Genomic DNA, 17,670 nt, shown 5'->3' with positions numbered 1-17,670 from the left:
TCTGGACACCCACTTTCTATCCCACTGGCTAAGCACAACCTTATGTAATGGCCTTAAGAGAATCTAGCCCTATGCATTTAACACAAAAGGGATGAGTACTTTATCTGCTTGGCTCCCCTGCATTCCCACTAGATCTTGGCAATGTGAGGTCTCCTGGCCTCTGAGACAGGGAGGTCCAGGGTCTTGGGATGCTTAGGAGGTTTTTCTTGGTTTTTGTTTTATTTTTAAAAATTGAGGTTAAACTGACATTACCACAGAGTTAAGCGTTTTAAAGGGAACAGTTGGTGGCATTTAGTGTATCATAGTGTTCTGTAATCACCACCTCTATCTAGTTCTGAACTCTTCCATCCCCTCAGAAGGAACCCCTCTATCCATGATTCTGTCACTCTTCATTCTCCCCTCACTCCAGCCTCTAGCAATCACCAATCTTTCTGGCTCTACAGACTTACCTGTTCAAGATATTTCATATAAATAGAACCATATAATAGGTGATCTTTTGTGTCTGGCTGATTTCACTAAGTATAATATTTTGAAGGTTTATCTACATTTTAGCAGGTGTCAATACTGAAAACTATTCCATTGTATGGAGAGACCACATTTTGTTTGTGTATTCCTCTGTTGCTGGACATTTGGGTTAGTTTTCGCCTTTTGGCTGTTGTGAATTGTGCTGCTGTGAACATTCATGCACAAGTATCTGAGTCCGTGTTTTCATTTCTCTTGGATATGTATACCCAGAAGTGGAATTGCTGGATCTTGTGGTTGTTCACCCATGTTTAACTTTTTTGTCAGACTGTTTCCACAGTGGCTGCACCATTTACATTCCCACCTGCAATGTACAGAGTTTCCAATTTCTCCACATCCTTGCCAACGCTTGTTACTGTTTATTAAAAAAATCACAGCCACCCAGGTGGGTGTGAAGTAGTATCTTATTGTGGTTTTCACATGACTAAAGATGTTGATTATCTTTTTGTGTGCTTTTGGCCACTTGTGTGTCTTCTTTGGAGAAAGGGCTGATCAAGTCCTTTTGAATTGGGGTTTGTCTTTTTTGATGCTCAGCTGTATATATATATCCTGGATACTAGACTCTTATCAGTTATATAACTTGGAAGTATTTTCTCCCACTCTGTGGGTTGTCTTTTCACTTTCCTGATAATGTCCTCAGATGCACAAAAGTTTTAAATTTTGATATTGTCCAATCTATCTGGTTTTCCTTTTGTTGCTCCTGCTGTTGGTGTCCTAAGTATCCATTGTTAAATCCATGTTTTCTCTTGGGACTTTTAATAATTTCAGCTCTTTCATCCATTCTAAGTTTTTTTTTATTTTAGGAACTTTTTTTTTTTAAAAGATTTTATTTATTTGACAGAGAAAGACACAGTGAGAGAGGGAACACAAGCAGGGGGAGTGGAAGAGGGAGAAGCAGGCTTCCTATGGAGCAGGGAGCCCGATGCGGGGCTCAATTCCAGGATCCTGGGATCATGACCTGAGCCGAAGGCAGATGCTTAACGATTAAGCCACCCAGGCGCCCCCTGAGTTAATTTTTGAATACAGTGTGAGGTAAGGACCCAGCTTCATTCTTTAGTGCTCTAAGGCCTGCTTTCCCAGCACCAACTGACCTTTCCCTGTCTTGGCATCTTTTTTTTTTTTTTTTTTTAAAGATTTTATTTATTTATTTGACAGAGAAAGACACAGTGAGAGAGGGAACACAAACGGGGAGTGGGAGAGGGAGAAGCAGACTCCCCGCCAAGCAGGGAGCCCGATGCGGGACTCGATCCCGGGACTCCAGGATCATGACCTGAGCCGAAGGCAGTCGCTTAACCAACTGAGCCACCCAGGCGCCCCCCTGTCTTGGCATCTTTGTCAAAAATAATTTGACCATATGTGTGAGGGTTTATTAGGTTTCCATTCTATTTCTCTCGTCCACGTGTCTTTTGTTATGCCAAGACCACACTGTTTTGATGACTAAAGCTTTGTAGTAAGTTTTCAAATCAGGAAATGTGAATCCTCCAACTTCTTCCTAAAGATTGTTTTTGTTATTTGGGGCCCTTTGCAATTCCATGTGAATTTGAGCGTTGGCTTTTCCATTTCTACGAAAAAAAAGGCCATTGGAATTTCAGTAGAGATTTCACTGGCTTTGTAGACTGCTTTGGGTAGTACTGTCATCTTAACACTATTGTCACGTGTTTACAGATGTGGGTGTCTTTCCACTGATTTAGGTCTTCTTTAGCATTTTTTTCCAGCAGTGTTATGTAGTTTTTGAGTGTACAAGTCTTTTGCCTCCTTGGTTGTTTTTTGGTAGGTATTTTTTTGAATGCAATTGTGAATGAAATTATTTCCTTAGTTTCTGTTTTAGATTGCTCATTGCTGGTGTATAGAAGCATATCTGATTTGTTGGTGTTGATTCTTTTCCCTGTAACTTTGCTGAGTTAGTTTATTAGCTCTAGTGGGTGTTTTTTCTTTTGGTGGATCATTGGAATTTTCTATGTATAGGATCATGTCATCTGTGAATAGAGGTGGTTTTACTTCTTTCTTTTTACTTTAAAGCTTTTTGTTTTTTTGACTAATTGCTTTGGCTGGAACTTCAGTATGGTGTTAAGTGGCATTGATGACAATGGGCATTCTTGTCTCAGTTTGATCTTCGGGAGAAAGTTTTTACTCTTTCACTATTGACCCTGGGTTTTTGCTAACTACTGTTTATTATGTTGAGGAAGTTTCCTGAGGGGCTTTTCTCATGAAAGGGTGTTGGATTTTGTCGAATGCTTTTCCTGCATCAGTTGAGAAGACTGTGTGCTGTTCACCGCTACCCCCCGCATTCTGTTGATGTGATGTACTGCAGTGATTGATTTTCTTAAGCAATGCCATTTGGTCATGGCATATAATCCTCTTATCATGCTGTTATTTTGCTAGTATTTTGTTGAGGATTTTTGCCTACAGATGCAAAAATCGTAAGGGATATTGGTGTCTTTGACTTTATCAGTGTAAAATTGGCCTCATGAGTTAGGAAGTTTTCCCTTTTCTAATTTTTTTGAAGAGTTTGGGAAGGATTGGTGTTAATTCTTCTAAAATTCTTGGTAGAATTCAGCAATGAAGCCATCTTGTCCAGTATTTTTCTTTATTGGGAGGTTTTTGATTATTGATGCAGTCTCTTTACTTGTTGTAGATCTTTTACAACTTTGTTTCTTCCTCAGTCACTTTTGGTAGTTTGTGTGTTTCTAGGATTTTGTCAGTTCAATGATGTGATCTAATTTTTTGGCGTACTGTTGCTCATAGCACTCTTGTAATCCTTTTTACTTCCATAAGGTCAGTAGTAATGTCTCTGCTTTATTTTGATTTTAGTTACTTGCATCTTCTTTCTCTGTCAGTCAAGCTAAAGTCTTGTTAATTTCATTGATTACTTTAGGAGTTTAATGGTCTATTTGCTGATAGGTCAGTCCCACTTTACTCAGTGGCTTTGAAACTGCATTCCTGAGGATGATGGCATCTTTGTACTGTGTGGATACAGGGCAGAGAGGTCAACGTGGGGAATGGACCCAGGGAACAGGTTGTTGTTGTGCTGCTGAGCAGGGGACCTTCTCGGCAGATGGAGGCAAACAGCTGCCTCAGGACTTGAGAGGCTGTCCTTCCCAGGAGCCTGCTCACTTCTAAAAGGGATGTTAATCATAAGGGTGCTGGGGGCTTGGGGCTGAGGGGTGCTTGGGGGTGACAAATGCATGGGATAAAATTAAAGATAAAAGCCGCAAATCCATTCCTCTGGAAATTAAAATCCCCACCTCTATTTTTTTTGATGAGTTAACCAGGAAATCAACATTTCTAGAATTCAGAGCAGGTTCACAGCGTCCAGCAGAGGCTGCAGGTGCAGCTGGGGGTCTTTAGCCGCATTTCCTAGAGATGAGAAGGAGGAATAGAAAGAAATGGAAGTTTTCAGTCCAAGACGGCAAAGAGTGAACGCCTGGACTATGGAGGAAGGAGCTAGTGAACAGGAGAGCTGACGGGAAAACCCAGTGTCGGGGCTTTGAGACTGACAAGGAGATAAGAAAGGAAAGCCCAAAGTATGCATCAGGAATGGAGAAGGGCCATCACCCCAGAGAGGGGGAGAGTTATGGAAGTTACAGGGACATATGGTGAACAGTGTGAATCATCGCAAAAGAAACTGAGCGGAACAGTTATGAGTAAGAACTGCTCAGGTTCCCCAGGCCCCACCTGGGCCAGTTTTAGTCATCTGTAACATTCTTGGATTCACCACGTGTCCATCCTCCTGCAGAGCCCCTGGGCCTGAGGTGTGCGGACCCTGTGCAGCCAGCCCCCAGTGGCCTGGGACCGCAGGGCATAGGACCGTCCCAGTGCAGATGCAGGAGACCCAGGGGAAGAGAGGGCCACACCAGGAACTTGATGCCCCCGGGGGGTCTCCGATCTGAGGACCCTCTCAGCAAGTAAGCAGATGTCTACGCCCCACAGTTGGGCGAAGGCTTGTGCACACCCTGCCTCACATGTGGTGTGGGCTGCTGTTCCTGGCCCCTCCCTTGAACCTTGGCGCTTTCCTCCGCCCCTTGGGTTTTGGAGGGTGAGGGCAGCATCTCTGGCACGTTGACCTAAGCCTGACGCCCTTGGCTTCTGCCACGTCTGTTTCTTACCAGCTGGGAGGAAAGAATGCACTCAGTCCACCTGGACACAGCTGTCCGGGGGTTCCTCAGACCTGGATGGCTGGGGAGGAAGGGTGGGCTCACATCCCATGTCCCTGAGCCCCCATCTCCTGAAGTTTCTCTTGTGTTGACCAAGAAACAGCAGATTCCGAGAGAGGGCAGTGTCGGGCAGAGCAGACGCAAACAGAGTTTGGGCCTTTCTCCTTCGTGAGGTGGACGGTTTATCCAGGTCGGGCCCCCACCAGCCTGGTGTGTGACCACGAGCAGCTTGGGCCCTGGAGGGGTGTGGGCTGTGTGGGTGCTGGCACGGGAGCTGCCACAGCAAAGGCCCTGTGGCCTGGTAGGCCGGTGGGGTGACATGCTGACCCCAGGCTTGTGCTCAGTGAGGTGGGGTAGCCACGGGAGGATTGTGAGTGGAGGAGGGATGCGGTCTCTCAGGAGGTTGTGGGCCTCCGGCTCGGCTCTGTCTGCTGACTCATGGATGGAGGCTGGGGGGCCCTTAGCCTCTGGAAGGGTGGAGGCTGGGGGAGGAGATCTGATGGGGTCCCTTTCGTCAGAGGCCCCACTGCCTGGACCTGGAGTCCCCTGCAGTGGTCCCCAAGGTGAGCAGATGTTTGTCTTGTCCCAGGACGGGTATGCCCCCAAGGCCTAAGCATTGTGTGTCTCTTAGGGGTTCCTGGGAGCCCGGGGGGGTGGGTGCAGAGCTGGACTGAGGCCCAGAGAGGAGCCCCCGGGCAGGGGTTCTGAGTCCCTGGGTGGCAGTGAGCCCAGAGTGCAGCAAGAAGGGGTGGCCACCCAAGCCCAGGCCCCCTGCCCACTCTGGTGCCCCCACCCAGCGGCAGAGCTCCTGGGACAGCCCCCCGGGAAGGGCTGCCCAGGCCACGGCGGGCCGGTGGTCAGCTCCATGCGGCTGCCGCGGGCAGACTTGCTGGCTCCAGGCTCCTCGTCTGAGGCCGAGTCTGTTCTGAGACAGACACAGGGAGCCTGTTTCCCTGCGAGCAGGAACACGGCCTCTCTGTTGGCACCTGGACTGGTTGGCCCCCCAGGCGGGCTGTTGGGGGCGGGCGCTCCACACAGACCCGTGCTTGTGCCCACCTCGGCCGGGCCTCCTGCCTGAACCACCTCGTTCGTGCCGGGATCCTCTCTGGTGCAGCCAGGCCTGCTGGACAGTTGCGGGGGAGGAGGGGTGGCCTGCCCAGTGACCGGGGCAGGGGCTTGTGCCACCCGGTGCTTGGCTGGTGGTTCAGCAGGGATACCGCCCCTCGGGTGGGACTTCGGTTTGCTCACAGCTCACATCAGGCAGTAAAGAATTGGGGCCACACCCCACTTCAAATGGCAGAGGGCCCCAGAAGGATCGCCAGGCAAAGAATCATCTAGTCAGAACTGCTGCTGTGGGCACTCCCAGGGCCCAGGCCTGCAGGTCAGGGAGGGTGGGGCAGGGGGGGAGGACTGGCCCGCCCGAGGAACAACAAAGGGCTTCTGTCCATGCCTCTGGACGCTGGACCTGGGGAGGCACGAAGGTTCTGAGGAGGACCGGGAGCCGTGGCTTCTCCCTTTCCCAGCCCTCTCCTGGATGTGGGGGGACGGCCATGGTGGGCTAAGAGCACAGGTAGGGAGTGGCAGCTTCCTTGTGACCACACCAAGCGTGTGATGGGGTTCAGCTGCCCGGGTACAGGGGCCTGACTGGGGACCAGCCCTCCCCTGTGCTCTGGGGGCTGGTGGACACCACGGGGTCAGGAGCTTCATGGGGCTCTCTGTGATGAACATGCCGGCCCAGGGACCCCCCCCCCTCAGCCTGCTTTCCAGGAGGTCTGGGTGCAGGGCAGGGGTGCCCGAGCACACGACACTTCACTCCAGCGACGGGGCCTTCCTACTTTATTCCTCTGTGCACAGACCTGGGGCCGCTTCTACTCCAGTTCTGGGTATGGCCACTCCCGTGACCGGAAGTAGTCCTCTAGGTCGCGGAGGCTGAGTGGGGGGAAGTAGGGGCCGATCCTCTTGCGGACCCACCACTTGCCTGCAGCAGCGTGCTGGCCCCCAGGGCGGCTGAACTTGTACCTGTAGTGCTCGCCCCGGACCCACCTGCAAGGGGAGACCCCACGTCGGGTGGCCTGTCCCTCTGCCTGCCGAGCTGCCACTCCTTGGAGGGACAGACCACCAGGCCCTGCCATGGGGACATCTGGAAGAGGGCCAAACACGCAGCTCTGGAGCCCGTTGGCATTGAGGGGCTCGCCTTGCCTTCTGGAGGCCCCCACCCCTTGAGCAGGCCAGCAGTGCGCAACAAAGGGGCTGGCCCAGAGCCTGGGGACCTTTACACCCAGGCACGTTTTCTGGGGTCCCGAGCATGGCCGGGGGTCCATCTGTAGGAGGACCCCTGAGAGGCTGCGGTCGACAGGGGTCCCATTCAGGAGGGGAGTCCTACCTGGGGGGTGCCCTGTCCTCGAAAGGGTTGAGGGCCAGTAGGGACACAGCCGTGGCGTCGTTGGCCAGGAGCCTGCCTGCCAGGTGGATGATCCACTCGTTGTGCTCGTAGGTCTAGGGGTGGGAAAGGGAGGGGGTGCTGGCTCCAGGCACAGAACCAGGGACGCAGGGAACCCTTGGCTCCCTGCCTGGTTACCCTCCTGCGTGGTGGGGGGTTAGGCTCTCCTGCCTGGTGGGCCCACATTCCCTCCCTGCTCTGGCTCATTGGGCAGGTGTGTGTAGACGGGTCCTCTGTGGGGTGGGCTGGCGCAGCGCGGTCCTGTTCTTGGGGAGTGGCCCCCTCTGTGATATGGTGAGTGGACAGCCGGCCCACTAGACAGTTTCCACATCAGCCTCACAAAGAGTCCCGGCTTGGGAGTAAGGTGCTGGCGAGGGTCCAGGCCCAAGAGCAGAGCTCACCCCACCGTCCCCCTCTCTGCCCCCCACCAGGGCTCTCAGTGGTGGCGCCTGCCAGCCCTGGGGTCTCACATGAGTGACGGTCTTCACAGGCAGGGGCAGCCCTACCAGGCCTGTCTTGTCATCGCTGGTGGGGATGCCCTGGCCCCCTGCACCCACAGACCCTTGTGTGAGGGTGTCCAGGCAGTGTGGAGACCCCCACCTGGGCTGTCCAGACGCAAAGCCTATGCGCACAGAGAACACCAAGGGAAAGACCCAGGAGGAAGATGTGGCCCAAGGGGCTGGGATTGTGTCCTGGGTGCCACACGTTGTGTGCCTGGCCCGCTGCCCCAGGGTGCAGTGCTGGAGGGGCGAAGATGCCCCTGTCCCATGTCAGCGAGGCCCGGGGAGGGTGTCACATGAAGGAGTGACCTCACCCCCACCAGCCACTTTGGGTGTCCCCACCGAGGTGGCCACAGCCTCAGGAACACACCCAGGAGGGGAGGGGAGGCCCTTACCTGGAAGGCGGCAAACCACATGAGCCAGTCCAGGCGGTGGTGGTAGGGGGAGATGAGGCATGGCCGCCGCCCTGGGTCACCCGGCTTGCACTTGAACTCGTAGTCCTCCCACACGGCGTCCGGCATGCTGGCATTGGGGCTAGCTGTGCCCTGCAGGATGACCTCCGTGCGCTCCTTGGTGATGCTGCGGGGAGACCGAGGCGGGGTCTCTGGGCGCACGAAGGCAGCTGCTATGCCTCTGCACCCTGGCTTCCTTCTGGAGCTGACCAGGGTGAGGGGCTGCCCCCTGGAGGGTCAATGGGTGCTCCCTCAGGGCCCTGGGTCCCACGTGTGCACGCAGTGGACGGGGCGAGGAGCGGCTGTACCCGTACCTCCCGAAGGCGCCGTACGTGTTGACGATCCTGAGAGGGTTGAAGGAGGTGTTCATGACCTGCGTGGGACTCAGCAGGTTGATGACCACGGGGACACTGAGCCAGGCCACCAGGATGCCCAGTGCCACGTGCACTGCCCGCCGCACCATGCAGCCTGGTGGGGGGCAGAGAGGGGGACGGTGGGGTGAGCTCTGCTCTTGGGCCTGGACCCTCGCCAGCCCCTTACTCCCAAGCTGGGACTCTTTGTGAGGCTGATGTGGAAACTGTCTAGTGGGCCGGCTGTCCACTCACCGTATCGCAGAGGGGGGCGGGCCCCTCGGGCAGCCTCCTCCTGCAGCTTCAGGACTTGGTCCTTAAGGCCACCGGGCCCGGAGGGAAACAAGAACCCCAAAGTGGCGTCATCGAAGCAGGCCATGCTGGGCACCATGGTCAGCCAGTTCAGGAAGCTCAGGTTCCCGCTGATGATGAGGACCACCTGGAAGGTACAGGGCAGTGCCTGAGCCCGGGCCTGGGGAGCTTGCCGAGGACCACACCCGCGGCAGACTCTGTGCAGGGCGTGGTGGCCGCAGTGCTGGTGTGGGGGGCAGCGACGCCTGGAGGGCTAGCCTTTTGAGAAGCAGACAGGGTGCTCGTGCCGATTCTTGAGGTGCCTGAGGGCCGGGCCCCTGTCTCCCCACCGGCCGCATGCCCGTCTCTCTGACCACCGGGCCCACACGTGTCCATGCCTCAGCTGATCTCCGAGGCGGGTTCTTGCTAGAGCCCTGAGCGGGACCCAGCCTGCAGACACCTCTGTTCTGGCCTCTGAGGCTGCCTGATTCCTACTCACAGAACTGGGAGCTGGCTGCTTTGTGCAGTTTGATGCTGTAGTCTGTGTTTGGGGCAAGCGCTCTGGTGACTGTCAGTGGGTACGGGTCTGGGGCAGCCCCCGGGGACCTGTGCCCGAGTCATGTGGGAGGTGGACAAGGCTCTTGCTGCTCACCCGGAAGTTAGGGGTGAGGGGGTACCTGTCTGGTTGCCCTGACCTGCACATCTAGCAGCCTCCCAGACACGTCCACAGTGACCATGCATGAGGCCGGCCTGGGCATCTGCTGGGTTAGGCGTGGCTTCGTGGAGTCCGACCTCCTGCACTTTCTAGGCTCCGTAAGACGGAGCTGGCCGCTGTCCCTCCTCAGAGGCCTCGAGCAGCCCCGGCTGGCTCTGCTGCAGTGTCTGGGGTGACACAAGGTCTAGGAGGTCCAAATGGGCCTGCCCTGTGTCCCAGTCCCGCTGGGCTCATCTACAGACTTGGTACTAACTGCACGGTGGCAGTTTTCCCATAAGGCTCACCTTAAAAACGACTTTAAGCATCTTGGTCTTAAGAACGAAGGTCACAGAGTCTCCGGGTGGATTGAGTACCGACACCCTGGGTGTTCCCTGCACCCCCAGCCCGTTTCCCAGCGAGCTGCTGGCCGTCGGAGGCCTGCAGCCTGGAGCTGCCTCTCAGCTGGGACTTCTAGAAGGTTCCTTCTAGCAGCTGCACATTTTGTACATTGTTTTAGTGACTTAGAAATAACATCTTTGGCCCGCTTATGATGACCCTGTCATTGGGCACTGGAGGGTGAGGAGGGGAGGCTGCTGCGCCCATGCCCTGCCCACGGGCAGCAGGCTCTCCGAATCCAGCCGGCCCTCAGGGACCACGGGCAGCATGGCTCGCAGCCCAAATGCGCCCGATGGGGGGCCTCCTGTGCGGGAGGTCTCCGAGCAGGCCCTGATGCCCTGGGGTGCGGCTCCCCGGGCATGAACAGACGCCCCCAGAGCAGCATGGACTCGGGAACCCGTCAGGAACAGGCAGCAAGGAAGCATCCCGGACCACACATTCCTGGCAGATCCGCATTCTTACTTTTTAAGCCAAGTTCGTTGAAACACGTGATAAAACGTACCCATCTTAAGCATACAGCTCAAAGGCTTTTGACAGATGTCGACTCTCATGTAAATCACCGTAAAATCCAGAAGTTTACACCCCAGACAGTCCCTGACCCCCACCCTACGACCTGTGAACTGACCTCTGTCGCCTGTCACTCTGCCTGTTCCTGAACTTGGTGGGCACCAAGCCCCGGCGTCCGTGGTGTCCCGGCTCGGGTCTGAGACCCGCCCAGCGGCACGTGTGTGTGGAGCTGGGGCGCGCGGCCCTGCACCTGGACGGAGTTTGCCTGGTGCGCCTGCGGGGTGGGACGGGACGGGGCCTGTTGGAGGCGCCAAAGCCACCGTCCTTCTAAGGCAGCTGCTTTTGTGACACGGTGGCATCTTTAGAAGGGGAGGGCTTAATTCACAGAGTTACAAGTTCCCAATTTCTGAAAGCTTCACAACTTGCTGTGTGTCCTGAGAAAGGTTGGGATGAGGATATACATACCAGATGTTGCAGGTCCAGCGGTGACGTTTAGCTGTGAATTAGCTTCTTGCGTGTGGTGGGAGGCTGAGGGCTCTTCCTCACCAGGACTTGGTGTGGGGCAGCCAGCCCTCTGCTCGTGCCAGGAAGGGAGGGGGACCCCAGGACGAGGCAGGGGTGGAGGCCGTTACGGCGTTCACAAGCTGCTGCAGGGCCCCACGGAGAAGCGAAGATGGGCGTGGGACCCGGTGAGCTGGGCAGTGGCCAGATGGACCTGCTTCCGGAGGGACTTTGAGAAAAAGATGAAACCAGAACGCTGCAAAATCACCCCAGAGGTGAGAGGAAAAAAGCCAGAGTTTGTCCGCACACATGACCAAACGGTCGTATTTCTGCAACAAGTACGAACTTCACAAGCCCACGGCTGTCCACCAAGCAGAGCAGGCCATTTCCTTGCGCAGGTGACCGGACAGGTGTGGTGACATGGCCTCGCCGTGGGATGGCCCAGCGTGGGGTGTTGAGGTCAGACCTCCCGGTGTCTGGGGTCCCACTCGTCCTCCCCAGACGGCCCGTAGATGCCAGGAGCCAGTCTGCCTCAGCTCTTCTCTGCAGCAGGTTGATGCCCAGCCCCATAACTCCTGTATTTTCATTACAGCTGGGTCCCGATCCTGGCAATCGGGGAGGAATGTGAGGTCACAGACGCCAACCTAATGAGGGTCTGGCAGGAGGAGCCGTGCTTTCGATGGGTCGTGTCAGTTTTATGGATTACGACGGCTTTTTATGAGGTGTGACATGAGATGTGTGGATTCATGGCTCTCCCAGGATTAATTTGGAAAACTGGTGTTCTTGGTTCTGAGCCCCCAAATAATGATTTCTCATTCTTCACTGTCTGCGACGTTAACAGCCCCTGGGCTGCAGTCTCTCCCACAGCTGTGGTCCCAGCTGGCGGGCTGCTCTGGGCACGCCGGGCTCCTCCCCGGAGTCTGCTGAGCGCTGCATCCCTGTGCCTCCTTCCCTGGGGGGGGGGGGGGGCCTGACCTCCCCAGGCCAGCAGGACCCTGACACTCCGCTCAGCTCCCCATTCTCTCCCAGCTGTGTCAGCAAGCTCGGAGATCTTGCTGAAGCTCGGCTATGCCTTCTCCTCTCGGGAGTCTTGGCCGTCTGGCAGCTCTGTGCACCTTCTCATGAAAGTTTTCATGTTTTGTGTGGTGTCGGTTGGTGGTCTGTTCTATCTGGACCCCTTTCAGGACACTGAGGGACTGGCGGTCTTGGTGCAGCTCTCTGGGGCTGTGGGGGGGGTGGGGTGGGTTGGTGGCAGAAGCTCCCTCCACTGCTCTGTACGCCCGATTGCAACTGAGACAGTGACCCTGCCTCCTTCCCCCACAGCCCTAGTGGGGCGCGTTCCCAAACTCTGTTCTCGTGCTGGGTGGGGCGCCAGGCACGTGGGGAACCCTCATACCTGACCCTCAGAGCCCCTCTCGCACTGCTGACCACCGGCACCCACCTCTAGCCCTGCACCCTCGCTCCGAGCCTCGTACCTCCCGGAGACACGGCCACTGTTACCAGTGAAAAACCCAGCAGCGGCGTGGCCGTGGGCCAACCTCTGCAGGTGCAACGAGCCCAGCCTGCGCACATACGGAGACATAGTCTCGCCCCCGGCCCCTCACGGCCTCACTGAGACCCCACAGAAACCCAGGCCCAAAACCGCTAATCTGAAAGGGCGCTCCTGTGTCAGGAAGCACAGCCATAAGAGTACCAGGCGAAAAGCAGATGGGAATCTTCAGAAGATGGGTTTGAGAAACTCTTGAGGGAGGACAGACAGATTGAGCAGCGCCAAGGGCTTCCTGGTAGACCTTACAGAAGCTCCCCAAGGGGGTCCAGGACACCCCAGTGGAGCGATGTGCAGGCTCTGGCGGTCTCTCATGTCCCAGGATAAATTAGAAGTTAAGATGGTGTAAGCATTTCAACTGAAAGATGGAAAACTCGGGGAAAGTGGTCCGTGGAGTGCCATGCCTCCAGTCTGAGAGTGGAAGGCACGGCACGTGAGGCATTTTTGTCATGTTCTGGGGCTGCCCAGATGGGGGGTCGCCCACTCACCTCTTTGGAACAAAGTCAGGCTGTGGGAGCAGGGTGGTCACATGGTTTTTGCACAGCAGCTACCATATGGAGAAGGAGGGCCCAGCCACGGGGTCTGGCTCCCCCCTGAGAACTAGGCGGAACCACGTGGCCCACTGTCCGCCCACACACTGGGCCTCCCCAAGTTCCATCTGCAAACACCCAACAGGGAGGACAGGGTCAGAGGAGAGCCCTAGAGACCCTGTCCAAGGTGCCCCTTCCATTTCCTCCAGCATCTCCATCCTGTCTGCTTCCCGGGAATAATCTGATCACACATTCAGGCACATCCTTCCTTCCACTTACACCACGTAGAGCCCAGCAGGGATGAACTTGGGAGTTTCTCGACTCACGCAGAGCCCTCGGTAGCTGGAGTGCCACCACTGACCGTGACCCTTCATCCCTGAAAAGTGGGGCCAGCCTCTGTGGCCCAAGGCCATGACCGTCCTGCCTCATCATCAGGGGCCCCAGGAACACTCTGACTTTGCATCCGGGGTGACTGGCTTCTCAAGGCTAAAGGGCCTGGAGGTAGCAGTGCTGTAGCTGGACGGGGGACAGAGCAGGCAACGCTGGACCCTGGGTGGCCACACAGACCCATGCCAGGCTCTGCTCTCCCCGGAGGCATTTAGTGGACCTCGGCCCAGGGAAGGAACCCTCGGAGGGCAGAGCTTGATGCTGGGGAGGTCAAGGTGGCTGGTTGGCACTGTGCCAGGAAGGAAGCACACAGACCAGTAGTTGCAGGGATGGCCCGGGTGCCCTTGAGTCTGCCAGCCACGGAGTCATAGGCACATGGAAGCCCCCACAGGATGTGGGTGGAGACCTAGGGGAAAGCCAGGCACACAGCAGAGACCCCGCGAGGCTCAGGCCTGAGTCAGACCTGCCCCGGCACGATGAGATGGACTCGTGAGTAGGTGAGCTGCTTGGCAGGGAAGAATTCAGCACCGAGAAGGACACAGTGTCCACACCCTCACCAACAGCCCACGGCGGCTGGTGGCCCGTCAGGATCTGCAGACATGTGAACCACAGCTGGGACAGAGAAAGGCTCACGAGAACAGAATCAGAGGCGGGAGAAAATCTGAAACTAGTAGATAAGAATGTCAAAACAGCTACTATGAATAAAGTAAGGGATTTACAAGAAGACGTCATCACAAACAAGAGAAAAATGAAAACTGTGAAAAAGAACCACACGCACATTGAGAGCTGAAAAGGGCACGTAAGAACTGGAGCGACGAGTGGATGCAGGGACAGGAGAGTCGGCGGAGGTGCGGGCGCTTTCTGAACCGAAGCACAGAGTGAAGTGGGACACGGCGCCTGACACACTGTGTGCCACGTCCCAGCAAGGGAGGGTGGCAGAAAAAACACCGAGAAATAATGTCCAAAAATTCTAATTTGACAAAAACGATAAACGCACAGATCAGAGAAGCCTACGAAACCACACGTGACCCAGATCGCTGAACACCAGTGAGAAAGAAGAATCTTCTGGGTGGGTGGAGGGGCAGAGTCACATGGCGAGCAAGGGTGAGCGCGGCAGGGGGACCCCTGCACAGACTGAAGGCACAGCTTTGCTGAAAGAAGAACACCGTCAGGCTCCGACACCACGGTGGCAAAAACACCCTGAGGGGTGCTGGTTGAGGTAAAGACGCCCGCTGGCGGCCTCTCCAAATGCCGCACAGTCTCCGGGGAGGCCCCAGTCTGTACACAGGGACACTGAGTCAGGAATGCCGAATCTGTGCGTAACTTTTGAACATCTTTTCAGTTTCCTTAAAGGATCATTGTGTAAGGGACAACCCTGTACCGTGGTATGGGTGCAAGGCACAAATCCCTGTTCTCCTCCACTTACAACAAAAGCATACCAGGAAAAAGCGCCATCAGGAGCCCCCACTGGCCACTCCCTCAGCAGCACCCTGGCTCCCAGGGGCTTCGGTGTGGGACCTTAACCTGAGCCTTCCTGGAGGGGCAGATGGCCCAGGCCACCCTCAGTGGCCCACCACTCATAGTGGACTGGGGTTTGGTGGCCACGCCTGGGCAGGGCACCCCCGTTTTGTTGCAGAGTCTGCTCCGGGGCTCCATGCTTCCCTAAGGCGGGGGGAGCTTCTCCAGCCTTTGAAAAAAACAGCTGGCTTCCCCTGTTCCCCCTTGACTGTGATCACCAGACAGAGGGGCCCCAACCCCGAAGCCTTGCTGGATGCTGCAGGAGGCACAGGCCTTCTTCCTGAGGGAGGCTCTGTCCTCCTGGATGTGGCAGGAAGAGGCCTAGGGTGGGCCGAGGCCCCTGATGCCTGGTCCACAAGTCCGTTACCCAGAATGTTCTGGCACAACAGGATTCTCGAGGTCTGACAGTTTTATGTGGGTGAGGGCATAGGAGCATGTGGTGAAAGGCTGCCCACAGGCCCTAGATGCCTCTGGCCTGCCCAGCTCTCCCTTGGTGGGTCTGGGGGGGCCCTGGCACAAACCTGTTTCCTGCCCCCCCCACTTTGTCACATTCACGTGGCGGGGCCTCGACCCAGGGAACTAGGGTTCCACAGAGCACAGTTTGAGGGATGGAGCCCTGGGGGTGCAGAGCCCTCATCAGGCACACACTGGCTGTGTCCCCCCCCCATCCATCTGGATGGTTGTTTTTAATAAGAAAAATGGAATTTGGTATTGAGTGCATGGCCCCCCATGTGCTGAGGGATCCTGTCTGTCTTGTTCTTTCCTGGCATGGCTGCAGCCTCTGCCAAAGAGGACCAGACCCTTGGTCCATCTGTTCACACCGGCCGTGGAGCCTAAAGTGCGCCTGTGGGTGGGCGCGGAGCAGGCTGCTGGAGACCAGGGCTAGCGGTAAGCAGGCAGGAAGCGGAGCTGTGAGGGTGGAATCCTGGGCCCAGGAGATGCCGAGCAGATGTCCTGGGTGATGCAACACCCCCCGTAAAGGAAGGGGATGGGTTTCTGGAACTCTCAAGCTGGGTTCTCAGCGCCCGTGCTCTCACAGAGGACACGTGCTCATGGGCAACTTTCTGTGGCCAGGAGCCCCGGGCATTTATCCCAGGACTCCAACTCTGGGCATGTGGCTCGGGGACTGGGGGAGGCAGCTCTCTGTGCCTGTCGCCATGGTGATGGCCCTCACTGTGACCTTTTCCTGACTCTGGCCAAAGTCACAGAGGGTGGAAGGAGCAGGACATGGCAGGAGGTGGAGGTGAATCTGGTCTGGGATATAAGACCAGTCTCTGCACCGACCGGGAGCCACTTGCCTAGTGAGCACCTGCTCCCATGCTAGGATGGGTGTCTGGTCCCAGCGCTTGCAGAACCCGACCACTGCCCCTGCCAGGGTCTCCCCCTTAGCCTCAAGGCTTGACGTCAGAAGGCAGGGGCGTCTAGGACTGGGCAGTTCAGCCTGCCTATTAATTCTCACGTGCACCTCTCTAAGTAGACAACGGACCTGTGGCCTTGCAGAACCCTCCGGAACAGCTGTGTAAACGGAGTGTAGGAGGAAAGGAGCATGTTCACATCCTCAACTCTCTCCTGAAGGAATGAACGGAAACAAACATCCAGAGACGTCCCTCGGGGTGTTGGGTGCAGAGACAGAAGCGTGGCCCCTGTCAGGACAACGCATAAACCCCCACACACTGCACTGTTCCCCACAGTGACCGGCCCCCCAGCACAGCGCAGTGCTCCCTGAGATCCAAGCTCCTGCCGTGAGACTGTGCCCTGCAGCCCCCGTGCCTGAGACCCCACACAGCCTGGGAGGAAGCTGGACCAGCTGTCCGTTTGTCCTCTCTGCTCTGCAGAGCTGGCAGCAGACCGGGCCTCGGAGAGCCACAGCGCTACCCCAGAGATGTGCCTGGACCCGGGGCTCCCAGGGCCTTTGGGGGACGGAAGGCTAGTGTGTGGGCCGGTCTTCTGGAATAACGTCCAGAGCTGCAGGCTGACAAGATCCAGTTCGGGCTGCCCTGCACTCCTATGCCACCCACTGTCTACCATTACCCACCTAGGCAGCAGACCCCAGAGCCGGCTCAGGGCCCACCCACATGGCTGCTGGGAGCCATCCACACTTGAGCCCTGAGCCCCTCTGCGTGCCATGGAGACACTGGTGCCCTGGGCCGGGATTCCAACTTGCTGCCGAGCCGGGTCCAGTTAGCCAGTGGTCACCCTGAAGTAGGACCCCTGCCAAGTGCACTGCGGACAAGGGCACTTTGAGAGCCCCGGTTCAAATTCCACTTTCCAGGAGCCGAACCCTTTACATCTGCTCTGGTGGCGCAAACTTCCTTCACTTACTCTCTTAAGCGACAGGACAGTTTGCTTCTTGTTGGCATTCGTCAAAGCCAGGCTTCGGGTTTTGGGGAGAGAAATTGGTAGGTGGAAACCAGTCCCCACAGGCCCAGGCAGGTTTAGAGCCTGGAGAGGGTCCCAAGTGGTCCAAAGCCTGGAAAAGCAACTAAGGTTGGCGGGGAGGGGGGCGGCTAACGAATGCCTCACAACCCGAGAGCAGTTCTCCACCATGTGAGCACAAAGCCGAGCAGACCCACATTCCTGGCACTGCTGTGCAGGGCAGGATCCTCTGAGTTGCCTTGGAATTGGGACAGCAGGGAAGGGTCCAGCACGAGGTGGTGCCCACACTGGTGGACCCCGTCAGGGTTGCTCACGCCTCTGCCTGGAGTTGCCTCCTGCTTGCTCGGGACCATGGGAGCCCAGGGCTCCAGGCGGGCGGGCAGGCATGGAGCACCAGGCCCCTGCCTGCCCGCCCGGGGTGGGGGTGGGGGCTCGCCGGCCCAGCCATGGCTCTGCCCTCGAGTCAAGTCTGGTCGGTTTATGTGTAAACTGTGATGCACCCAGAC

The 17,670-nt window shown here is 56.6% G+C and overlaps 1 protein-coding gene across 8 annotated transcripts in view; it reads right to left on the bottom strand.

The window, feature by feature from the left end:
- Positions 1–866: 866 nt before the first annotated feature.
- LMF1 (lipase maturation factor 1) overlaps positions 867–17,670 on the bottom strand; it is a 49,296-nt gene continuing 32,492 nt past the window's right edge. For 4 of the 8 annotated variants that reach the window (XM_081820382.1, XM_081820385.1, XM_081820387.1 and 1 more), the window contains 5 exons: positions 8,674–8,857; positions 8,383–8,536; positions 8,012–8,195; positions 7,060–7,172; positions 6,496–6,719 (listed from right to left, as the gene is read on the bottom strand). In XM_081820382.1, coding sequence (XP_081676508.1) covers positions 6,545–6,719; positions 7,060–7,172; positions 8,012–8,195; positions 8,383–8,536; positions 8,674–8,857 — 810 coding nt within the window. In that variant the 3' untranslated portion in view covers positions 6,496–6,544. Of the gene's footprint in view, positions 3,880–6,495; positions 6,720–7,059; positions 7,173–8,011; positions 8,196–8,382; positions 8,537–8,673; positions 8,858–17,670 lie in introns of those variants that run through there. The other 4 variants (XM_081820383.1, XR_014145414.1, XM_081820384.1 and 1 more) reach the window with 4 other exon arrangements.

This window comes from Leptonychotes weddellii, chromosome 5 (assembly GCF_054177405.1).
Source record: "Leptonychotes weddellii isolate Sample4059 chromosome 5, ASM5417740v2, whole genome shotgun sequence".
NCBI lineage: Eukaryota > Metazoa > Chordata > Mammalia > Carnivora > Phocidae > Leptonychotes > Leptonychotes weddellii.
This window is presented reverse-complemented; position numbering and strand designations above follow the sequence as displayed.